Source organism: Lepidochelys kempii, chromosome 8 (assembly GCF_965140285.1).
Source record: "Lepidochelys kempii isolate rLepKem1 chromosome 8, rLepKem1.hap1, whole genome shotgun sequence".
Lineage (NCBI taxonomy): Eukaryota > Metazoa > Chordata > Testudines > Cheloniidae > Lepidochelys > Lepidochelys kempii.
The window spans coordinates 105,109,998-105,136,110 of NC_136387.1; the positions used below are offsets into that span (position 1 = coordinate 105,109,998).

The 26,113-nt window shown below is 44.9% G+C and overlaps 1 protein-coding gene across 1 annotated transcript in view; it reads left to right on the plus strand.

Moving 5' to 3' along the window:
- Positions 1 to 26,113, plus strand: part of EIF2B3 (eukaryotic translation initiation factor 2B subunit gamma) — a 142,559-nt gene that overhangs the window by 105,983 nt on the left and 10,463 nt on the right. The window contains exons 9-11 of the mRNA XM_073357915.1: positions 2,189 to 2,269; positions 3,997 to 4,145; positions 25,842 to 25,945. Of these exons, the coding sequence (XP_073214016.1) occupies positions 2,189 to 2,269; positions 3,997 to 4,145; positions 25,842 to 25,945 (334 nt within the window). The remainder of the gene's footprint in view (positions 1 to 2,188; positions 2,270 to 3,996; positions 4,146 to 25,841; positions 25,946 to 26,113) is intronic.

The window sequence follows — 26,113 nt, forward strand, 5'->3', positions numbered from 1 at the left end:
AGGGGCGGCATTCTAACCCATTGCCCTCATGGGGAGGAGACACTGGACCTGAATTGTTTCTCTTCCAGCTGGGTTTCTGGATGCCTGAAGCCAGTGTGTGGGCAGTGGGTTCAAGGGGGAGTTAGCTTCAGTAGCAGGAAATAGCTTCCTTCTAAGATGAATTAAAGGCAAAACATTAAACTTCCCCTTGACCCAGACACTCCCTCTATCTCCCGCCCCATCGATAGCCTTCCTTTTCAGAGCAAAAAATGCTTGCGCTTGTAGCTTTCTCTAATCATTCTGATCACCTCCTGTGCTGTGCTACTCTTGATTGATTTCAATCTGGGTTTTGCCCTGGCCACAAATGAGAAATCATTCTTCATGTATGTAACCACCTCCTCCTTTCTGCTGATCAAGGCTGCTTCTCCCTCCTCATCTCCCAGACCTCGGAACAGCCTTTGACACTATGGACCATTCCATGCTACTTCATAGCTGTTCATTTCTCTCTTGGATCCCTTCTGTCATGGCTGCACTACTGTGTCTCAAGCTAGGACAGCGTCCCTATGCCAAGGCATAACCACTGGGGTAAAATTGGCCTCGTTGGGATGGCTCAGTGAGTTGTTGCTTTTCAATAGTGACTGCATCTTATGCATCAGGAAGTCACCTTTCATCCTTTAAACAGCTCTGTCTCTAGCCCTGGTGGTGGCAGAGACAACCTTCAAGATGTGAAGAGTGGCAGATGCAGCAATGACTGCCTGGGGCTGCTGGCAGCCTGAAACGGTTGCTTTCTGAGAGGGGTGAATTTAGCCATTCATCTCATCGCAGGGTCCACTCTGAACCTTTACGACCATTTAAAAGCCAGCATTGTGAACTCTTTGTGTTGATCAGAGCATGTCAGAAGGGAGAGGGCTGATCATATCTGCACAATCCACTGTGAATGGCATCTCATTGTGAGACCACAAGTTATTTTCTTTCATCTGATCCCTACACCTCCCACCGGATGGAATCCCATGAGGTTCAGTTCTCTGCCTTCTGCTTTTCTTTACCGACCATTTCCCTTTTGGTGATCATACTTCTACTTTTACCTTCACTGCCACACTTGAGGTGATACTTGGATGTCTGTACAAAGGTGCTACTCGGACTCCTCTCTGTCTGTCTTAACCGAATGTGGCTTTGTCTCAGCTGCGTTCAACTGAATATCTTGAAAGAAGTGGGAGTATCCTGAAACAGCCCCATGACCTCTCTCTTCTCAACATGGACCTTTCATTGTCCATGACCTTGGCATCCTTCCCAACCCTGAACTGTTCTCCTCATGCATCTTGCATGTCAGTCTGTCCATGGCCACCTCTGCAGCATTGCCTGTGTGCCCCACTGCCCCTCCGCTGCAGTTCTCAGCCATGCTGTCATCTCCTCTCGCTCAGTCTGTGCCCCCCTGCTCTCTCTGTGCCCCCCTAGCCTGTCTTCCCTCCTGCACAAAGAAGAAGGGTGGGATTATCCCGTCCTCCTGTAACACTAGCTCCCCATTCATTTCAGGAGCCAGTTCAAATTGCTTTTCATGGATTTGTCCCTGGCTACTTCCTGGACCTCGTCTCTCTCTATTACCTTCTCTGCTATGTCTTCTTCTCTAGCACCCGCCTTTTCCTCTGCAGCTTCTGCTCTCTGGAACAGACACCTCATCACCTTTTTGTTTTCCCCTCACACATCTGAAATAGTTGTCCCTTGCCTGTGCTTCAGCTAGCTCCCTTCTGACTAGATGCTTTAATTTAGTCATCCTAGGATGTCTGAGTACTCTGTAGTGTAATGAGTCCTGTATAGTTGCTGTGTTATGTCAAAGCATGCGGAGTTACGTTCTGTAGGGGAGACACTGTACGAACTCAAATACTGCGCGTCCTTTGAGTTCTGTGGGAGCCTTGCAGCTTGCTGCTGGCTCCTGATTAGATCTACCTACGCAGCAGGGTGTGCAAAGAGGAGACATACTAATAGCCAGCACTGTACCAGTACAGTCTGTCTTCTCCTGTGGAGTGAAGAGGGTAACTAGCACACATCTGTTGCAAACTTAAACCACAGGTGGTAAAATATCTTCTGTAAATGAGCAAGTTGACGATATATACCGAAGTGCCGTGAAACAAAAGCCTGCTTGGATTTGTCCATGTAATACACTGATGTAGCATTAGCTTGTTCACCTGTGACTTGGGCTCTCCTCTTCCAGGTTCCTAAGCTGTTACCTGCTCTTCTGTGTCCAGAAGAACCATTGGTTCACATGTCCGCTCAAGTCACTGACAGAAGCCTGGTGAGTGACTGTTCCTGTGGAATGTGTGAGGGGAGGTGGAACTATCTGCTAAGCCTTAATTTCGAGAGCTGCTTCTTGTAATTCAACTTCTGTCTCAAAAACGTAGCCAAGGTTCTGAAGCTCCGAGCTAAGATATGACTGAACACAAAATAAAATGTCCCGATCGTGTATTCTCCTTCAGCTGCATATTCTAAATACTACTGAGTCAAACAGAGTAATGGAAAACAACCCAAAGCACCCATGTATCCTCGTCCATCAGTTCCTGCCCTTCAATCTTTATTCATTAAAAACAGATTTTACTGTTTGTACTGTACTGTTTGATACTATACAAATTTTACCCCAAACCAGCGTCTTGTCCCCCAGCAGGCTGATGTGAGGTTTGGCAGATGAGGCTAGACAAGCAGTTGGCTTTCCAAAGGCCAGCAAGCTTAGCGGGTTTAGTATTTTAGTGCTGGCTCTTAGCTAAAGTATTTTAGCTGAATCCCAGCTCCAAACCCCTATGCTTTGGGTCCACTTTGGTGAGTTCTGAACTCACACAAATAGTCCCACTGACTTAAATAGGACTGCTCACGTAGGTCCTTGCCTTCATGTTAAAGAGCTACACAGCTGGGCCCCATGTGCTGAAGTCTTCCTGAGCTGGGAGGCTTGTGGAAACTGGCCAGCTGTCTGTCTGGGGAATGGTCACCAGGCTGTGCTCAGTCAGGGGGTTCTGTTGAGCTGGCCACCTCAATTTATCCAAACCCTGGAATCCGTAGAAGTCTTAGGTGTTCTCCAAGACATTCAGATCATCAAGGTCCTGCTTTGTATGTATTCAAGGGTAATATCTTATTTCTTGTATTCCCCATTCTTTTTTTTTTTGATGCAGTATTGCTCTGTGACTGCCTGTTTCAACACACAGGGCTTGTCTCCAGGAACATTTAGCTTGCAGCAAGCTGTGAATTTCCCCCGCACTAGCCTGTCGCTTACTAAGTATCCATCTTGACCCTGCTGCCGCACACTAACAGTTCCCTACTGTGCTTTGATCTAGTCCCATTTCAAAGCGGGATAGATTAAAGCGCACTACAGCGTCCACACGGACACTAGGTGTCTGAGGGCTTCCTGCAAACTAAGCGTTCATGGAGACAAGTCCATAGATTCTTCTTTTAAATCTGCACTCTACAGATCATACAACATGCTTTAGACCTGTCCACCAGGCCTCACCCACACGTACTCACTTCTTTGAGGTATATGCTTTACTTCCAAAACTGCATACTGGGGAAAAGATCTTCCCCTTAATCAAGAGTAAGATAGTTAACCTATGAAGGGTCACTTTTAAGTGTAGCTCTCATCTATGAACAAAGTCATCATCATTCACTCCTGGTTATGATATAGGTTTATCTCAGAGGTGAGGTCTTTGCTGTAGTTAACATGGTAAAATATAATTTCTTACTCTTAAACATGCTCCAGACTGCGAAGACTTTACAAGCCTTTGGGTAGTTGAATTTTGATGTTTGCTAAGTTTTTTGAAGATGCAGAATATGTTGACAGTAACTGTGGAAGTGTCTTGTGTGTGCACAAGTAAACAAGGCCTATCGCTGACTTATAGCTTGTATTATTCATGGTATCTAGGTATATGGAGAATAGTCATGTTTTTTTGATAGAGATCCTATACGAAGAACATTGATTTGGGGATGACTTAATATATAGCCATGATAGTTTGACTGAGTTTCCACTCTGTTCCTCTCTAGGTTGGATCTGACAGCATCATTGGTTCATCCACGCAGGTTGGAGAGAAGACATCCATTAAACACTCCATCATTGGCTCCACTTGCACCATAAAAGACAGAGTTAAAATAACTAACTGCATCATCATGAACTCTGTCACAATTGAGGAAGGGTATGTTACTTCTTTGTATCTCCCTGTCCTAAGCTGTTTCTCTGTCTGAGAAAGGCACTGGGATGCTGGCTGTCCTCGTGAGAGATTCCTGGCCATGACAATTAGTCTCAGGAAGAAGCTTGTTTCTCATCTCCTGGGGATGTAAGAATGAATCAGAAATAAGTCTTGTCTAGTCTCAATAGGATACTAATAACAAGGGAAAAAGAAAAGGAGTACTTGTGGCACCTTAGAGACTAACCAATTTATTTGAGCATGAGCTTTCGTGAGCTACAGCTCACTTAGAGGGGTCCAGAGAGGGAGGATTAATTCCATCCCATCCTTCTGGAGAGCCTGTCATCTGCACAATGTATTTTAAGTCATATAGATGGAATGGATTCACTGGTCTGCATGAGGTTGGATCGCATCCTTCCAATACTGAAGGCTTATTTTAAAGGCTTAGCCTTCAACATTTTTGGTATAAACATCTGCATACTCCTATAAAGTTGCTGATGTAAAAATTCCACATTTACCAATAAAAATCTTCCTACTGCTTCAGTATTTCGAGAGCCTCCACTGACATTCTCTTAGGTCTTTTCATTGTCATCTTGAATCTTTACATTAGCATTACAATTGCTGGAAAACGGGGCAAATAAATAAGCTTTCCCAAAAGGAAATCTGTCATATGGTAGAGGTTCCTTGTGTGTGAGACCCTAGCTAATGAATGGGTATCCACACAAACAGTTACCACCAATACTTAGATGTTTAAAAATGAGACCTCCTCTGTCTTGGCACCATTAAAATTCTAGCTGGTCACTGTGGCAGGACAGGAGCAGACTCATTAACTTGTTAGCCTCATTAATTCGTTAGCCTGGCATGCTGGAAGGGCTTGCAAACTGTAAAAGATTAAACCAATAAAAATGAACAGTTTTGAAGCTAGTTGATCTTTCATCCTGCCTCGGTGCTTCCCAAACCCGGAAAGTCAGTCATTACTTACTTGCAACGTCCTCTTCACAAGAAGATCTGCTTCGCAGATCAGAAGAAGAATCAGCCCAGTCATCAAATGATTCCCAGACTTACCTTCCATAGATTCCCCCTGCCCCCCAATACACACAAGTTCTGGGGCTCCTGTTCTCTCATGAGTGTCTTTGAGAAGCGACCTAGGTGCATGTAGACATTGCTTTGTATTGTGTGTGTTATATATTCAGGGAGGAGCTCGCTCTGCTCCTAGTCTCCAAGGTAGATGATATTTATCCCACTTTTTTTGTGTTGTGCTACTGAAACATCCCTTGACTCTTCAGTGAGGGGAAAATGACCAAGCAGTTGCTGCCTGAAAGTTCCCACCTCGTCTTACAAGCCAGCTTCCTGTGGGTGTCAGTGGAAAAGAAACTGCTCAATAGAGTCTGTACAGGCCTTTATTAATTCCCTGCTCCTTCATGCCATGAGGTTTGCTGAGGGTCCTTGTGGGAGAAGTCAAACCCTTAAAAAATGCCAAGTTGGCTCTCCCGGTCACATGCTTGAAAACAAAAAACAAAAGGATGTTGGGTCTGTGGAGAATACTACTGTTACAGAGCTAAATTACAGGTAAATAAGTATGGTACGTCACTGCCAAGTGTTTAGTCTTTAATAGAAATCCACAGTAATTTCAAGCACATCATAAATCAGAATTCCTTGGTGTGTAGATAATAGCTGATCTCCAGTTCACTTGTAAATGGCTCCAGTATGGCAGTCTCACAGAATTTGCCGTCCTCTAAGCACCAGGAAATACTCTGATTTGACAATGAGCTACACTGTTGTCTTGATTAATGGATTGGTACCACAGGCATTCTGGCAGGGTTTTGCGTACGAGGTAAGCTGCTCTACGGTGAAATCACAAAGGGGCCTAAATATATAAATAGGTAGATAACAAAAGTAGCTAATGAAATCCGTATGTGTTCCTCTGCACTGAATACACAGCAATGTTCTGTTCTAAACCCTCAACAGGGAATGTTATCCTAATAATCATCATTCAGAGTGTGCCTTTCAGTATGTTCAAATATTGATTTGAACAGCAAAATACCATTGTGGGCACGCCGGTTTTGTTTTCTGACTAACCTCCTCTTCCTAGCCATTATTGTAACAAAGCCAGTGCAGCCGCTCTCAGCAATCAGTCATGCTCCAAAACGTAGCAACAGCCTTGATAGTTCCAAAAGTCTATCAGTCCAACTGCTTTTTTGCTGTTGACTATTGATGCACCAGAAGAGTCTCAGTGCTTTTTCTCTGTGTGGAATTAACACTATACACTATAAAGGTTTGTTTCAAAGTTCAACATGGTTCATATTATATGTGATAAGCTTGTGTAAATATTGTGCTGATACCTTATTCCTGTATCACACTATGTAAATCTCTTGGTTTTGCTGGCATGGGAAGCCTCTAGTGAACATCTAGGAAGGTTTGGAAATTTATCTGGAAGCTGAGTTGTGGTAAGAGAAACCTTAATCTTAACTTAATGAAAAGGAAAAATGACTGCAGTTATTTTGACCTTCATTTCTTTCAAATCCTTAATTGCAGCTGGTGGATTTTTTTTTTTTATTTTTGGTGATGTGTCCATGGCTGTAGCTTCTGGATACAGCACGTAGATTAACTTTGTTGATGTTGTTTTAAACTACCCCCAATAGACAGCTCCCCTCCTCAAACAGGTTCCCTATCTCTCCTGCTTCAAACATCCATAAGTAACCCAGCGATCATCCCAGAAAGGACTTGTTAAAATGGTGTCTTGCACTGTGGTCAGAAAGTCGGTAAACTCTGGCTCTTCCATACCACCAGAGGGAATGATTTTCTCACATGGGGACCATCCAGTGACAGTGCTCTGCCTCCAGTCCCCCAAAGGTATGCAAACGAGTTCCAGTAGAAGTGCCATAGCATATCTAAGCCATGTTGGTGTTGCATAGGAAGAGAGGCAGTCCTAAGGCAAGCCAGGTCTATCACCGGGTAGGTTTTTAGATATTAGACATGACACCTTTGAATTGCACCTTGAAGCAGATGGAAAGCAGTGCTGTTTACAGAACACAGGTATATTATTGCAAAGTTTGTATCGAGGAAAGGAGAGAAACACTTAGCTAACCAAAAGATGTAAAAGTCAAATGAGCCACTGCTGCTCCTTGGGAGCCCAAGAGCTGATGGGTGCCCCAAAGTAGCCCAGCATTCTGAGCCTGTCTGGCAAGGTGTGTTGGTACTCTAGGGACAGGTGTCACTGCCCTTGGCAAGACCTTTTCTTGCTTCCCCTTGCCAACCAGTTTTCACCACTTGCTTTTCTGGATTGAACCTCGGCTAGTTCACGTTTTCCCTGGTTCACATCTTGGCCAGGTATAGGGAAAGCGGAGAAGCTGCCCCATCTGTGTCTGATTGAAAGGCAATGTAGAATGATCCCTAGATGTTACAGTGATGGTTGCCTTAGAAATAAAAAAGAGAAATAGTTGAGTGTTGTCAACATTTTGGTGGCACTGCAGCCCAAAATACTTCAGTCTCTCTAACGGTTTCATGGGCCCACTGAACTGGAGCTGAGAGAGAGGCCCTGTATGAGAGGGCCTATAAGGCTGCTGAGCAGCTACTCCATACAACCCACTGAGGCCTATCAGAAAGAAGGGAGAAGAGTTACTGAAAACCAAGCCCATGCTCCCTACCTGGTCTCTTGGGCACATCAGCAACAGCTCATGATCAGCCAAATCAAGAGCTACCGGAAAAGCTCACAAAAACAACATGCGTACCCAAACTTGTGGGCTGGATCAACTAGTGACAGTAATTCAGTCCCCATGTTATGGCCAGTCCTGACATCGGAGTGTTAGGGATCTAGAGAAGTCAGTGATTTAAATCAACCCAGAGCTGCCTCACCGTGACCTTTCTAATAACTTTCCCCAAACAGGAATGTTTATGGCAGCTCACACATGGCAAGAGCACAATCACCAAAGGATGATTTCTTGAGCAAGGGCCCAGTCACCATTTGGTTAAGGGACATTGCCCTCCTGGAAGGAAACATTCATGATCTCTGTCCGTGAAGGAGGTGCAAATCTTCCAGCATCCATGGGCACATTGCTCCATCTTGCTGGTTAGCGCAGTAATTGCCCATCTGGGGTGAAGCCAGAGGCACTCCGAAGAACCTGCATGAACACTGCAGAGTGTGGTTACAGTGTTTTGAGGCCAACCTCAGAGGCTTTGATTCACTAAGTAAAGTGCAAGGAAGGCAAGGAGGTTTTTCTCTGAATCTCCTGAGCACCATCACTTTGCATTTCCATGAGATATTGCAAACGGTGGTGATTCCAGTGCGAACCCAAGATGCTGTAGGAACTGCTGCATTTCCTGATATTTAAGGATTCACAAAATTCCATTTCCCAACCAGAGAGTTTTTTGGAAGCCGCCTCATGAAATTTAACACCTGCTCTTGGAGACAGGTAAACAGCTTCCATGGAAGCAGATGGGACGATCACAAGGTGCATCCTCATAAAACTGGATTGGCATTCTGGGGTTGTGGTTAGCTAGTCATGCAAAAAGCTGAGCTAATCACCTGGATGATACTTCCAGACTGAGACAACTTCTTCCAAAGGAAATAAACTGAGGAATTTTGGACCCTGTTGTACAGCAGCATCTTCATACTGTTCTCAGATTTCGATCCATTTCTCCATTGATGGTTTACATTGATCGGTCCAGTGGACCAAAAGCAGTTTTACTGTGGAATCTTCAGAAGAAAGCAGGCATAGTACAAAGTAATTCTGTAACCTGGCTCTTGTCAAATGATTTGGGTGGACATGAATCCTTGTCATAAGAGATTACAAAAGGATTAAAGAAGTTAATAACGTAGGGAAAATAATCAGCAGTTCCTCCTTAATGTGTTTCCCACTGCACAGCTAATTCTTCCATCAGTTAGACAATAAAATAACACGTATTACATATGTGCTGAATGATGGACATGCTTGACCAAGTTTGGAGAGACGGGCAGCTGAAAGCTGCTAGAGGAGGTAATTCATAGAACAGTGCAAGTGCTGAGAGCCCAGGTGACATGCTGCAGTGTGGAAAATGTTCTTGTTCCCCTCTGGACAGCTCCCTGGAGCTCGGTGACAAATGACTGCACTGAGTTACATAGAGGAAAACTACTAATCGAGCTGAAATAATAAGTCACCTGAAAACTCCTGCCTCTCTATCTACACTGCACAGTAGCTGTGAGCATCTTCAATCTGTCTAGCAGCTGGGGCTGACCTTTCTACTTATTGTTTTGGTTGGGGTGGAGGAGGTGTAGTACCAAGGGGTTCTGAGATTTGTGTGTCTGAAAGTCTTTGATGTAAAAGTCCTCTGACTACAGGTCATTTATAGTGCATGCACCCACGACAGTGCCAGCCTGATGGTGATTGAAACTAGCTACCTGGGGAGACAGTGCTGATTACAGAGAGCTGGTATCACTAAATTCCATCCTGGTCCTTCTGCTGAACAGAAAGTACTGCTTGGAAACAGTTTTGTAACCATCATGATTCTGAACTGAGCTCCCTAAACTTGTTTCATGCAGTGCCTCGGAAGTACACTGGAGCTGTGGTCACTTACCTAGATCATCGCTCCCAGCAGCTCCCCGCAAAGTTTGACCTCTCTGAAAATCAGGCCACTTCTTTAGGTGTTTCAATATGGATTTAGGAGCCTAACCTTAGCCCCAGTTTTTTGAAATCTTGGCTCAAGGTTTTGAGACTGACTGATTGATTGATCCTTCAGTTTTCTACACTGTGGGATTTATTTGGATTGTAAACTCTTTGGGAAAGGGACTGTGTTTCTGTTCTGTGTGTGGGGTCCAGGTCCATGACTGGCCTCCTATGAGCTGTGGTAATAATCATGGAGAGGGCCGTTGAAGATTTGCAGGTAGGGGTGTGGATGGGCATAGGTGTGTAAAAATGCACTCTTAGTGTTATAATTACCGGAAGTACCCTGTGCATCATCTCTGCTCTTTGGACATGGAATCCAAGAGTTTCACTGGGAAAAATTCGAGAGATGGGAACATAATGGAAGATTCTGGTTCTTGGGTAGCTCAGAGCTTAGTTGAGGGTGCAAGACGTCAGGAGCTCAGACAAAGTAGCACAAGGCTCATGACCAGCTTTATAACTAAACACTATTTTAGAATTGTCTTGTTGAATTTTGGAAGTCAGTACCATAGTAACCGTATGGTAGATTGATGAACTGAAGATACATATTTTGCTGCATCCTTGACTAATACCTTTAGCGAAGCAGCAGGCAGGCATAACCAACTCTTGGTAAGTAAGAGTTTCCACATCAGCCATAGATACTGTGTTTGGCACTTTCCTTAGAAAGTAGGAAGCCATCATGGTGGTGATGGCAAGATGCTTATGATCCAAAATTACCTCAGGATTCCAATTAAATCAACACCTATGAGGCCTGGACCTTCTGAGTACAAGCCAAGGAAGCTCTGCCTGCTACACCAATGCTTTAATCAGAGTGGATGGAAGCAAAGCCATTATTCAGAGATTTTTTTTTTTAAGGCCAGAAGGGACCATTATGATCATTGAGTCTGGTCTTCTGCATAACACTGGCTAGAGAATTTCATCCAGTTATTACATCTAGCCCATAGTTTTTACTTGTGCTGGAGCATATCGTTCAGAAAGAGACGTCCAATCGTGAGCTAAAGATTTCAGGTGATTCCGAATCCACCCCAGCCCCTACTGGCAGGTTGTTCTAGGGTTTAGTTTACATATCTGTTAAAAATGGGCACCAGAAGGATCCAGGCTTGTCAAATTACAGCCCCTGTCCTGAGTCGCTTGCCCTCTGAAGTCAGCATGCTCCACATGGATGCAGGGGCTCACCTGCATGGATGCAGTTGCCACATTAAGGTTTAAACCTGGAGAGTCCTCAGGGGAGGGGCTGTATCTCCCTTCATGTCTTGTGTGCTCACCTCTCTCATGTGGCCACTCCCCAAGAATGCTTTGCTTGCAACTCTGTAAGGTTTCGACTGTAGAAATGTCACGGTTTTCCCAGTCTCAGTTGCGTGGCTTTATTTGAAACTGATGTGTCATAAGATTCCCCAACAAAAAATGGTATTAATTCCTGAAGCAGAATGCCAAAAAGCCAAAAGGGACCAGGGAGGGAAAGATTCCTTTCAGAAAGGAATAACAGCCACCACTCACCAGCCAGCCGGACACAACTGGCCATCTCGGTTCAGGAGAGGTGCAGGACTGGAATTGCAGAAGGTGGCTCAGGTCAAGTTTAAAGCCCTTGACTGCTTTATGGTCTGGCTTGTTTGAGTGCAGCTAACCGGAGTTTACTAGGTGTTGAAAGAAATAGCATAACAAAGTTAAGATTTTAAACAGATTGTCATTTCTGGCAACTAAACGACAGTAAAAAAAAATTTCTGGGACGTTCAAATGAGAGAACATTACAGGCACTAAGAGTAAGTGACTAAGTCTTTACATGTGCTGGTTAAGCTTTGGCTCTAGAGAGTCTATTGTGACTCACCACAGTGCCGTATGTGGTGAAATGGTACTAATTTTTCAATGGCAAACCCAAAGCACAAATGTATTTCAATTCTTGTGTGTCGGAGTGTGACACGTGCACAGGCAAAGAGCGTTGCGGGATTTCAGTGAGATTCTTACTCTCGCCGTAGTGTGTAAGGCAGAACTAGGTGCGTGGCTTATGATGATATGAGCATTTCCGTGCTAGTGGAAGTCCTCACCAGTGGCAGTGATGTTGAACTCATTGCTGAAGTGAGCAGGGTTCTGACTTTGACTGTATATTAGCCAGATTTATTTTTTATATTGTATGTATAATCAATAGATTTAAAGGGACACTGTCAAATTTGACAAGTAACAAACATGCCAATCTTGCAAGTCCTATAAGGTCAGCCTCTCCTTGCCAATAGGCCTTGTAGATGAGACGGTGTATCCTCTTTCTTCAGTGTATCATAAAATCCAAGTGCAAGCAGAGTTGGCAATTTCCTGGGGAAAAATTAGGTGAGAAAAGTAAATACAGGCTTAACCCTGGGAAAAATAATGGTATCCGTGTCCAGCAAACAGAGTGAATCTTTCCAAACTTTGGGTACATCCATTCAGAACTGAGGAAGAGGCTCGGTCTGTCCACTACATCAAGGTTGGTCTTCTGCCTCAGAGGGCTGCGTGGCCGAATGGACCTAGACTGCTTGTCTGCAACTTCACATGCTTCTGCTTGCTTAGTGCTGCAAGCCTACAGCACTGCATTATTGGTGTTTTCATACAACTGAATGCTTTAACTTTTGTTTATATAATACTGAAAACAGAAATGAGTCATGCCCTGTAACTTCCTTGAGAGGAAAACCCAACCAAAATGTATGCAGACTTTCTAATGTTCAGTATTCTAGTTACATATGTTTGTACTATGCCCACTGCAGTTTTATGTTTTATTGGTATAACCCTAAACTAATCTATGAATCTATATAGCCTTATGTAGCCACAATCTGAATATTTAACTAAAACTACATGTAATGTGGTATGCATTAATGAAACAGTTTTTGAAATAGAAAATGCCTTAAACTGGGATTAACTGTTTTTTCCCAGCGTGGTAAAAACCACCTCTGTTAAATATCATGCCATCCCTGAGTGCAAAGTGTATGGTTTATAGATTAGATTGTAAAAACTTCTGAGCAAGGACCTTGTCGTCTTATGTATTTGCAAAGCGTATAACATGTTGGCACTATATAAATAAATATGAATACCATCTAAACCCAGCGTGGATAGAACTCTCCGTGTGTCTCTCTTCCAGTACTGCATTGCTGAGGGGGAAGAGAGAAAAACCTACATGCTTTAGGTCAAATTCACCACTGGTATAAGCAGATGCCACTCCACTGAACTCCATTACACTTGGAAGGAATTTGTCCCTTTGATTCTAAGACTGTTACAGTATGTGATAAAGGAGTTGATGATGATTTCCAGGTATGGGGCATATTTGTGTCCTTTATAAGGGAAGGTCTGTAAAATCCGTGGACGGAATTTCAGCTGTTTGACCACACACCAGCAGTGTCTGGACATCACTAAGAATTTTGGGTTCAGATATCTAATTTTTGTAAAGAGACATTCTTACCTGTACAGCCATTTGACCATACCTGTCTGTGTAAAGCAGTGGTTTTCAACCTTTTTTTCATTTACAGACCCCTAAAAAATTTCAAATGGAGGTGCGGACCCCTTTGGAAATGTTAGACATAGTCATAGAATCATAGAATCATAGAATATCAGGGTTGGAAGGGACCCCAGAAGGTCATCTAGTCCAACCCCCTGCTCAAAGCAGGACCAATTCCCAGTTAAATCATCCCAGCCAGGGCTTTGTCAAGCCTGACCTTAAAAACCTCTAAGGAAGGAGATTCTACCACCTCCCTAGGTAACGCATTCCAGTGTTTCACCACCCTCTTAGTGAAAAAGTTTTTCCTAATATCCAATCTAAACCTCCCCCACTGCAACTTGAGACCATTACTCCTCGTTCTGTCATCTGCTACCATTGAGAACAGTCTAGAGCCATCCTCTTTGGAACCCCCTTTCAGGTAGTTGAAAGCAGCTATCAAATCCCCCCTCATTCTTCTCTTCTGCAGGCTAAACAATCCCAGCTCCCTCAGCCTCTCCTCATAACTCATGTGTTCCAGTCCCCTAATCATTTTTGTTGCCCTTCGCTGGACTCTCTCCAATTTATCCACATCCTTCTTGAAGTGTGGGGCCCAAAACTGGACACAGTACTCCAGATGAGGCCTCACCAATGTCGAATAGAGGGGAACGATCACGTCCCTCGATCTGCTCGCTATGCCCCTACTTATACATCCCAAAATGCCATTGGCCTTCTTGGCAACAAGGGCACACTGCTGACTCATATCCAGCTTCTCGTCCACTGTCACCCCTAGGTCCTTTTCTGCAGAACTGCTGCCTAGCCATTCGGTCCGTAGTCTGTAGCTGTGCATTGGGTTCTTCCGTCCTAAGTGCAGGACCCTGCACTTATCCTTATTGAACCTCATCAGATTCCTTTTGGCCCAATCTTCCAATTGGTCTAGGTCCTTCTGTATCCTATCCCTCCCCTCCAGCGTATCTACCACTCCTCCCAGTTTAGTATCATCCGCAAATTTGCTGAGAGTGCAATCCACACCATCTTCCAGATCATTTATGAAGATATTGAATAAAACCGGCCCCAGGACCGACCCTTGGGGCACTCCACTTGATACCGGCTGCCAACTAGACATGGAGCCATTGATCACTACCCGTTGAGCCCGACAATTTAGCCAGCTTTCTACCCACCTTATAGTGCATTCATCCAGCCCATACTTCCTTAACTTGCTGACAAGAATACTATGGGAGACCATGTCAAAAGCTTTGCTAAAGTCAAGAAACAATACATCCACTGCTTTCCCTTCATCCACAGAACCAGTAATCTCATCATAAAAGGCGATTAGATTAGTCAGGCATGACCTTCCCTTGGTGAATCCATGCTGGCTGTTCCTGATCACTTTCCTCTCATGCAAGTGCTTCAGGATTGATTCTTTGAGGACCTGCTCCATGATTTTTCCAGGGACTGAGGTGAGGCTGACTGGCCTGTAGTTCCCAGGATCTTCCTTCTTCCCTTTTTTAAAGATTGGCACTACATTAGCCTTTTTCCAGTCATCCGGGACTTCCCCGGTTCGCCACGAGTTTTCAAAGATAATGGCCAGTGGCTCTGCAATCACAGCCGCCAATTCCTTCAGCACTCTCGGATGCAACTCGTCCGGCCCCATGGACTTGTGCACGTCCAGCTTTTCTAAATAGTCCCTAACCGCCTCTATCTCCACAGAGGGCTGGCCATCTCTTCCGCATTTTGTGATGCCCAGCGCAGCAGTCTGGGAACTGTCCTTGTTAGTGAAAACAGAGGCAAAAAAAAGCATTGAGTACATTAGCTTTTTCCACATCCTCTGTCACTAGGTTGCCTCCCTCATTCAGTAAGGGGCCCACACATTCCTTGGCTTTCTTCTTGTTGCCAACATACCTGAAGAAACCCTTCTTGTTACTCTTGACATCTCTGGCTAGCTGCAGCTCCAGGTGCGATTTGGCCCTCCTGATAACATTCCTACATGCCCGAGCAATATTTTTATACTCTTCCCTGGTCATATGTCCAACCTTCCACTTCTTGTAAGCTTCTTTTTTATGTTTAAGATCCGCTAGGATTTCACCATTAAGCCAAGTTGGTCGCCTGCCATATTTACTATTCTTTCGACTCATCGGGATGGTTTGTCCCTGTAACCTCAACAGGGATTCCTTGAAATACAGCCAGCTCTCCTGGACTCCTTTCCCCTTCAAGTTAGTCCCCCAGGGGATCCTGGCCATCCGTTCCCTGAGGGAGTCGAAGTCTGCTTTCCTGAAGTCCAGGGTCCGTATCCTGCTGCTTACCTTTGTTCCCTGCGTCAGGATCCTGAACTCAACCAACTCATGGTCACTGCCTCCCAGATTCCCATCCACTTTTGCTTCCCCCACTAATTCTACCCGGTTTGTGAGCAGCAGGTCAAGAAAAGCACCCCCCCTAGTTGGCTCCTCTAGCACTTGCGCCAGGAAATTGTCCCCTACGCTTTCCAAAAACTTCCTGGATTGTCTATGCACCGCTGTATTGCTCTCCCAGCAGATATCAGGAAAATTAAAGTCACCCATGAGAATCAGGGCATGCGATCTAGTAGCTTCCGTGAGCTGCCGGAAGAAAGCCTCATCCACCTCATCCCCCTGGTCCGGTGGTCTATAGCAGACTCCCACCACTACATCACTCTTGTTGCACACACTTCTAAACTTAATCCAGAGACACTCAGGTTTTTCTGCAGTTTCGTACCGGAGCTCTGAGCAGTCATACTGCTCCCTTACATACAGTGCTACTCCCCCACCTTTTCTGCCCTGCCTGTCCTTCCTGAACAGTTTATAACCATCCATGACAGTACTCCAGTCATATGAGTTATCCCACCAAGTCTCTGTTATTCCGATCACGTCATAGTTCCTTGACATCACCAGGACCTCCAGTTCTCCCTGCTTGTTTCCAAGGCTTTGTGCATTTGTATATAAGCACTTGAGATAACCTGTTGATCGCCCCTCATTGCCAGTATGAGGCAGGAGCCCTCCCCTCACAGACATTCCTGCCTGTGCTTCCTCCCGGTATCCCGCTTTCCCACTTACCTCAGGGCTCTGGTCTCCTTCCCCCGGTGAACCTAGTTTAAAGCCCTCCTCACTAGGTTCACCGGGGGTGAACCTAGTGAGGTTCACTTAGTTCCTCACTAAGCCCCAGGGGTCCGCAGACCAGAGGTTGAAAACCACGGGTGTAAAGCTGTCCCTTTCCATTCTCGCTCTCCGGTATGTACTTATCACAAAGTAAATGCCATGACTGCTGTATAGTTTTAAAGAATACTGGCTCATTAAAGGAAACTTAGTTATAGTTCTTCCTCTTCTTCTATTTCTATTTATTATGGCAGTAACAGCTATTAGGATGGGGGCCCCACTGTGCTAACGAACTATGCAAATGCATCCGAAGACACACTGCCTGCCCCATTTAGCAACCAACCTAAGTAGACAAGGTACATATTAAGGGGAGAGGAATACAAGCAAGCATATACAAAATATGTGTATGCATATATTAGTTTGCAGGTTTTCATAACTATATAAATGAAGCTCCAACAATTCCCATCTGTGCCATCGTTAACAGGCTGAGTCCTTGGGGGCTTTGCAATGGAAGTGGATTTGGCGAGATCTGGAGGATTTGTGTCTCTCTTTAGGGCGGCTTTTCTACATGTAAGGAGCGAAGTGTAAGACAGAATAGAAATGTGTGTGTGAGAAGCTGGTCAGAGTAGTAAAGGTGAGCGAACAGACGGATGAAGTTGTAAAGGGCCTTGAGAACAAGAAGCTGATGTGGTGAACCCGAGGGAGCCAGTGCAGGGTTCAGCGATCGAGGTGAGGTGGTCTTAGCAGCTGTCTTTGATATCAACCTGAGGTGGGATGGAGAGAAGGAGCTTACAGTGATCAGGATGGGAAATCATAGGAGTTCTGGGTGTGTAGGAAAAAGAAAAGGATGACTTTTAAAACCAGTAAGGAGGAGTAAGCAGCAAGATTTGGACATGACCTGCTTTTACAGGGCAAAAGATGAGCAAAGAATTATCACCATTGATTCTATATTGACCAAAACTGGGATCTTCCCTGATCAGACATACTGAGATAATAAACTACATGTTGGATTTTGTTAAACAAGTTCCAGCTACCTGTCTTGAAGCAGAAAGCACAAATGCTTGCTGTAGTTGTTACTCAGCTAACGGGCTTAAGAGGGACCACATGTGTCTAGTTAAATGCTGTTCTAGTTTACCACATGTCTCCAATTTAATGCTACTTTCTATGAGAACATGTACAAAGGGAGAAAACAACAAGCAAAGCAAGCTGGATTGACTACTAACTGCAGATTGATTGTGAAGTTTATTGGTTGTTTCCTTGATAGTGCTAAATCAGCACCTGATGTATGAAATGGAACGATTTGAAGAAAGCTCTAATTAAAACCAGGATGGAATGAAGAATTTTATAGGGGTTCAGCACAGAAGTGGTCTTATTTTTCCCTTTGGATAATACCAGTACAAAGGAGAGATCCCGTTGCCAAGGCACCATTTGTGTGGCATTGTAAAATATGTTTTACAACACGTCCCCTCATGAGAAGGAATGAGGAGATGCAGTTGCTTCGAACCCAATAGTTTGCAAAGCTGGAAATAAACCTGAGCTCATGCCGTGACCCTCAAACATTTTATGTCATGCCCCACTTTTTAAGATGGCAGTTGTCTCCTCCAGCACCACTTCCACACGTTCCCTGTGGCAGCTGTAGAAGTAGTCAAATTAGGGCAGTTACGGAGAAATATTTCAGCATGTTCTCAACTACTTTGCTTAATAGGGACGGACTTTATGTACATGCTTAAAGTTAAGTAGGTTTGTAAGTGCTCTGCTAAGTTGAGGCCTGAGTTTCTTAAATGGGAGCTGCATGGCTGCTGGGTTATGCAGCCTGTTCTGGGCTCTGTATTTCTTCTCCCTGAATGTAGGGCATTACATTGAGCAAATCTCCACTGCAAGGTCTAATCCCTCTGGGTAACGCTGTGATTGGGTTCCGTCTTCTCTCGGTCTCTGTTTGTTGCGCCTCCGGTGTTGGGTGTTGTCGGCACATTTGAGCAGTTGTTGTTGGTTTTGGTGAATTATGTGTTAACCAACAGCCATTAAATGGAAAAGGTGGGTCATCCCGGGAACCTTGAGAAAGGAGTATCTTTGAGCTACTTAGAGGACTGATTTTCAGCCACCTTCAACTCTGTTGAAGTCCACTTTATATATTTACGGCATTCCTCCTCATAAAATACCTACATCTTCTGGATGTTTGAGCTGCTTTTATCACTAATCCCCCAAAAGAGATTCTTTTTGGCTAACGTTGTTTTACATCAAGCTGCATTACATATATTACCACTTTTTTAACATGGATACAGATGTTTCCCTGATAGCACAAGGAACTCTTGCCAGTTTTCAGAACATTTGGTTCAAATAAAAATTACATCAGAGGTTAAGCTTAAATCATTGTTCCACTCTGAAGAGTGACTGTGTGAAATGACCACTTCCAGCTCAGCTGATCTGATCCTTGTGTCTCATCAGAGTTATCTGGCTTCAGAGACACCAGTAAGTTTCTGCTCCTGCTAGCCGTGTAGATCCAAGAGGGGAGGTTTTCAAAGGCACATGTGGCAGTTAAGCACCTGACTCCCACTGACTTCCAAAGGGAATTCTGCACGTAAGTACCTTTGAAAATCTCCCCCACGTGGGTATGGGAGAGTGAGGTAAACTTCTGTAGCATCAACACAATTGTTAACCAAGTTCCTGTGGGAACGATGGGGTTGCACAAGTGTAAGAGAGGGGGTCATTTGAAGACCATGAAGAGTGTACAAATGTAGCCTAAGGCAGAACTGAGATGAGGAACTTGTTTTACTGCTAATGGGAGAGAAGGAAAGAACCTGGCTTGGCTGTCAGGTCCCAGGCTCGATTGGCAAGACAGACATTTAGAAAAAGACTTCTCAAATGGGGTTCACTTTGCACTAAGGTTAATGTGATGTCCTAAATGGGGCACCCCACAATACCACAAAGATCTGCACTTGGAAAATCCCAAGGAGAGTGCCTTCCTGTTATGTACTCCAAATAGCACGGCATCTGCCTGGGGTGGGTCAGCTAGCAAACCTGAGGATTAAACCAGAGTTGGAAATTAAGGAATAATTGTTCTGTTTCGAGCCTTTGAAATGAAGAACAAATGGCTTCTGCATCAGATGAGTATCCAGTCCCTGGAAAAATCATGGAGCAGGTCCTCAAAGAATCAATCCTGAAGCACTTGCATGAGAGGAAAGTGATCAGGAACAGCCAGCATGGATTCACCAAGGGAAGGTCATGCCTGACTAATCTAATCGCCTTTTATGATGAGATTACTGGTTCTGTGGATGAAGGGAAAGCAGTGGATGTATTGTTTCTTGACTTTAGCAAAGCTTTTGACATGGTCTCCCATAGTATTCTTGTCACCAAGTTAAGGAAGTATGGGCTGGATGAATGCACTATAAGGTGGGTAGAAAGCTGGCTAGATTGTCGGGCTCAACGGGTAGTGATCAATGGCTCCATGTCTAGTTGGCAGCCGGTATCAAGTGGAGTGCCCCAAGGGTCGGTCCTGGGGCCGGTTTTATTCAATATCTTCATAAATGATCTGGAGGATGGTGTGGATTGCACTCTCAGCAAATTTGCGGATGATACTAAACTGGGAGGAGTGGTAAATACGCTGGAGGGGAGGGATAGGATACAGAAGGACCTAGACCAATTGGAAGATTGGGCCAAAAGGAATCTGATGAGGTTCAATAAGGATAAGTGCAGGGTCCTGCACTTAGGACGGAAGAACCCAATGCACAGCTACAGACTAGGGACCGAATGGCTAGGCAGCAGTTCTGCGGAAAAGGACCTAGGGGTGACAGTGGACGAGAAGCTGGATATGAGTCAGCAGTGTGCCCTTGTTGCCAAGAAGGCCAATGGCATTTTGGGATGTATAAGTAGGGGCATAGCGAGCAGATCGAGGGACGTGATCGTTCCCCTCTATTCGACATTGGTGAGGCCTCATCTGGAGTACTGTGTCCAGTTTTGGGCCCCACACTTCAAGAAGGATGTGGATAAATTGGAGAAAGTCCAGCGAAGGGCAACGAAAATGATTAGGGGACTGGAACACATGAGTTATGAGGAGAGGCTGAGGGAGCTGGGATTGTTTAGCCTGCAGAAGAGAAGAATGAGGGGGGATTTGATAGCTGCTTTCAACTACCTGAAAGGGGGTTCCAAAGAGGATGGCTCTAGACTGTTCTCAATGGTAGCAGATGACAGAACGAGGAGTAATGGTCTCAAGTTGCAGTGGGGGAGGTTTAGATTGGATATTAGGAAAAACTTTTTCACTAAGAGGGTGGTGAAACACTGGAATGCGTTACCTAGGGAGGTGGTAGAATCTCCTTCCTTAGAGGTTTTTAAGGTCAGGCTTGACAAAGCCCTGGCTGGGATGATTTAACTGGGAATTGGTCCTGCTTTGAGCAGGGGGTTGGACTAGATGACCTTCTGGGGTCCCTTCCAACCCTGATATTCTATGATTCTATGATTCTATGTGATCACGGGCGATACAGCCCTCCTAAAGTAAGACCTGTAAACGAATGAATCCTGAGAGACCAGATGCTCTGTGGTTCCTACAATGAAAAAGGCTACAACAGATCTGCCATGTATTACAATTGGACTTCAGCTAAATGAAGGGCCACGGATGAACTTACTCCAAGATCAACAAGAGGTAACTAAACTGAAGTGTCAGAGGTGAGGAACCACTTCCCAGTCCACCTTGCCCAGAAACCAGTATCTCACCTTCTAAAACCAGTGACGGTAGCTCAGAGGCAGTTCTTCTGGGTCAGTTATGTGAAGGATCCCATGAATTGTAACTGGAAAATATGAATGCAGGCAAGTACATATAATGCACAGTGCAATATTTAGGGTGTGAGGCAGGAGAAGTGTAAAGCAATCATACCATGGTAATGAGCACAGTACATATATCTGTCTAGAAAAGAGACACGAAACAAGTTCCTCAGCAAATACACCCTCAGAGATCATACAAATTGCTTAAGAACTTAGGGGGTTGGTAGGAGTTTTGTGTTACCCCCCTAGGGGGAGAACTGGAGATCAAAGCCCATATTCTTTTAACAGACTTGGGATACTCAATTGTACTATTTTACAATTTTATTTTAGTATGTTAATAACATAACATGTGAAAAGGTATTTTTATGAAAGTGAAGTTTCAGGATTCTCTGGGTTCCTGGCTTGGAAGCTCTCCATTTTCCCCATGATCATAGTGTTTGACCCCTTTGATTGTGTGTCATAGCCCCCATGCCACTGGCTGAGAGAGACTAAGCGGGACTCCTTTGGAAAGTATTGGCAGCTGCTAGAGAACCATGCTTTACTCTTTCTTTCCTTGCTTTTCATCTGCCACCCTGATGGCCTCTTGTGGTGGCTACCATCTTTCTGGCCAAGCAGGAGTGGCTGGACCTCCTTAGGGATGCATCAGTGCTGCCCTGGTACAGTGTTCAGCCGGCCGTGCAGCTCTGGTACAGTGCTCTGTACCCCATCCCTCTTAGAGCTTGTACATCTCCATTCCAGAGCCTGTTCAACCTCTCCTCCACTTCTCACGCCTTTCAGTGAGAAATCCTCTGTCTGATGTGTAACATCCCTGGCTTGCCTTGTTGCCTATCACCTTTTGTTGCACAACTGGATTAAGCTAGCGGCCCTGGATATTTTCCATCTCCATTTCAGCCGTTTTGCTGTAAGGCAAACGTGTGACATCCATACCTTCCTAAGCTTGTACGTCGAGGGCCAACGCTCCACTTGAGGTCTTGACCTCCGTTATTTAAGCCCCTTTCTTCCAGGAACGTTCATCACTCTAATCACGGAGTCCTAAATAATCAGTGGGTAGCCTGTAATTATGGGTTGTGTGTTGGATTCCTGCAGACCGTTCCTTGTGTGCTGAGCATTGCATATTTTGCAAAGGTTAAGAAGAATCCAGGACCACAATTCCTGGGAGATCTGACTACCTTAGGTGGTAGATGCTTTGCTTTTCTTAAGTCACATGTTACAACTGCAATTGACAGATTTGATTTAAGAGTTTGATTTATAGACGGATAGCCAGCCTGAAAGTCAGCAGTTCCAGGGCTGCGTAAATCAGTCTGTCTCTGGGACTAATATTTCCTTATTTATAAGTTTGACAGGAGATGGAATTCGTTCCCAATTCTTTACATTTCTTTCAAATGCAATCGACCACCCTGTCCTCTGGTTTAAAGCTATGAGATTTTGCCACAAATTGGGGGGCGGGGAATGGAGGGAAGTATGCCAAGTCCAGGGACTGCTTTGCAATAAAAGCTCCATGTTGTGTGTGTTTGGACATTGACTCAGCCCACACAAGAGATGGACTGCGTTTTTGGCTTTCTTCTCTCTCTCTCTCCCCCCCCCCCCCCCCAATCTCTGACCTTTTAGAAAAATAAATAGAAGATAAAGAAGGGCCTGGAATGTTGCAGAATGTGTGTACATTTTGCTCTCTGTTGTTTTCTGCTGGGATTAGTTGTTTACAATGTGGGGAGGAGGGGAGAAGAGGTGGGGGTAGTCTGTGGCTTTACTGAAATTAGTGGCATTTCAGAGTGATCTTGTTAGGTGGTCTGCAGCTTAAAGACCTAAATCCTTGTAATCCTCCCACCCCCCCGCCTCCTTGGCCATTACTCTTCTTCCTCTTGTTCCCTCCCTTTTTTTAGAAACAAAGTCAGTCTCTCTGTCTTTCAGAGACACACATACTCACGCTCTCACTTGCACATTGTACCTGTGGAGCAAACTAATATGCTTTGGCTAGCCGACATCTCCATCTGTTCCCACTGCAGGACTGGGCTTGTAAAACACTCGCTCTAGAATGCAGACACACACTGCATATTTCTATTTATTTTCAGCAAAACACCCAGCTGCCAGACTTTTCAGCTGTGCAATCTCACTTAAAACAAATTCTAATTGAAATTTCAGCTGTAAATCAAACGACTCAAATTAGTTCTTGTGGGTTTGAATGTCGTCCTCGAGTTTTAAGGTCAGAAGATATCCATTTTCACAGTGCTGAAAAGTTGAAAAATATACTACGTTTTAGGAAGAAAAATATGGTTCCCATTAGAATGCAGTAAATCAACTGTGTGCATGTATACCACATGCAACAATGTTCATCAAATTGACAGCTATCAGAGCTCTTACCAGGATAAAATACTATTGAGTATTTGACACAGCCAGGAAGTACAGTGGCCAAAGAGTTAGAGAACACAATAGACTTGTCCTGAGATGTAACATTTACCCTGCAAGAGAATAAAAGTTCCTTCCTCTCTCTTTATGTTAAAGAATAAATAAAAATAAAATAAACACACAGAATACTTCTCTTGGCAGCCTGCAGAGCATACTTTTTAAAAAGGCATTTACAAGTGGTTTCAAAATGGCTGCATTACATCTGTCAGCGATTGCAAGGAACACCCACAAAATGTGTTTATATCTGTTAAAGTTTTGCTCCACCCGAACAATAAAAACTGGATCTGCTGCTATTTTATGGGATTGGGGGGACAATGTTGTGAATGATTTTTAATTCTAAGTGCTTGAGTGCTTTTATAAGCTTTGGAGGTGGTAATTTCCCCCCCCCCCCCCACTGGCGGTGAAGAAGGGCAGGTTTCCCCTGGTTTGCGAGCACCTGGCCTGCATCAGCAAGTTTCCTCTGGTTCCCTGGCATCCGCACAGCCTACCCCAACCACACACCCACTTTGTGGGAAAACTCGCTTATCATTGATGCCAATACAAAGATGATGACTGCAGGAGCAGTTTCTAGGTTATAACCCCAGCTTCTTCTTATCGAGCCACCTCCAAGATTTTCTCCACGCTCAGATCCAGCATTCTCCTGTCTGAGCCTTGTCAGCCACTCCTGAAATCCTTTCTCTGCAGACATGTGCACTAGTGGGAAGTGGTTAAGGCTTATAAACCGTTGGTGGAATCCTGAGACGTGCTGAGCACTTGCAATTCCTTTTGTAATCAGTAGGAGTTAGGGGTGCTGGGAATGCCCAGGATTGGGCCCTACGTGAGGCTGGGAAGATATCCGCTAGGACTGGCCCACGCAGTGCTCACACACTGATAAGGCTCCCTGAGCGTGGGGCACGCTGTGGATAGGTTTTTCCTTGCTAGGAAAACGCACAGAAGCACCGGGCAGTCTGTGCTGAACTGATTCATTCCTTAATCTGACCTCTACTGATAAACATTATTTCTAAGCTAATACTCTCTCCTGGAACATGATGGCCTCCAAACTGCTCTGCAGGGAAGGCAGCAGTTGTGACAGGGTGGTGCCTTTTCCCCCTTTGATTATCTTATTAACATTTTCTTCATAGAAACCTGGCAAGGCAACCTGAGCTGGACAGCTCCAGAGTAAATCCCTATCGCCTTTCCTCCGGGGGGAGGGACAGGGCTCACGCATGGTTGTAGTCAGAGCACATGTTTATGGTTTCCCCTTCTTACACCCCAGACCTCCTCTTGTGTACTCCTGGGTCTGAGCTGATGACTTCTACTGACTGAAGTGAGGGTTTGCTCCTTCTAGCTCCTGTTAGCCCTGCAGACCCGGTGCCGCTGTCAGAGAGGGAGCTGGATTCTGCCCTGGCTCATACATCAGCAGAAGAATTGCTGTCTAAGTTTGGGTGGCAGAATCTGTGTCTGATGATGGTGTGTGAGCGGGAAGGAGCTTAGGGTGAGTTTGTAGGGCTGGCAGGTGGTGGTGGGGAAGCCTGTCTTAACTCAGGTCACCGCAACCACATCCGCATGGTTCTGCACTGAATTCTAGAGCTCTGTATACACCACATTCAAAGCCCTCATGGGATTGGCTGTATCTAGCTACACGATAGACTGCCTGTCCATCAACCACCAGGACCTCCAGTGGCTGCAGCATTCTGCCAGAACAATGAAACTGTTAACCAAGGAGGGGGATGCTCCTGAGCAAAGATCAGAGTGGCTGGGGGCTTCACCACATGTAAAACTGTGGAACTCCATGCTGCCGGAAATCACTGAAAGCAAGATTTTAACAAGATTCAAAAAGGGACATTATTTGGAAAAGAAGAATATCCAAACTTGCAATAATTAATGCTAAAAATAAAAATAGTTTTGTGGAAGGAATATTGAACCTCATGCTTTAGGAGGAGACCTAATTTGGGAGGCAGATTATTCCACAACTCCCTGCTGTGGGGTTCTTACACTTTCTTTGAAGTATCTGGTGCTGGCTTTTGTTGGAGACAGAAAACTGGGCTAGATGGACCCTGGTAAGTCCTATGCTCCCCTGTTACCACTCAGCTAAATGCAAAAATCATCTCTCAGTGTAACTGTCTTTCAGTAACTTCTACGTGCACCCATTCTTTGTGTACCCATTCTGACAGCTGGCGGGAAGGTTCTATCAGAGCAACTAGTGCAATGGTCAGGGAACGGGTGGAATTTGGGGAAAGTCCAGGCAAGATGGGGCTGCATCAAAGCTTGGCCTGCCTACAGAATCCTGTGTTAGGCTCCTCGGATAGCGTGGAGCAGTTAGTTATTACACTTGCTTGAATCCCTAGTTAAATTCTGTATCCATCTTCTTTTTGTGTTCCCCTTACAGGTGCAGCCTCCAGAGCTGCCTCATCTGTCATAACGCCGTGATAGAGAAAGGAGCTGACCTCAGGGACTGTTTGATTGGAAGCAGCCAGCGTCTGGAACCCAAATGTAAGCAGGGGGCTTTATTTATAATGGTCTTAGAATTAAATAAAGGGACTGGGTATTTCCTGTACTTCCTACCCTACGTTTTATCCTTGTTTCCACCTGGATGCAGCAGTAAGCTAATGGGCAGGTTCTGCTCCCACAACATGGGGCCTTGTCGCATTAGGATGGATT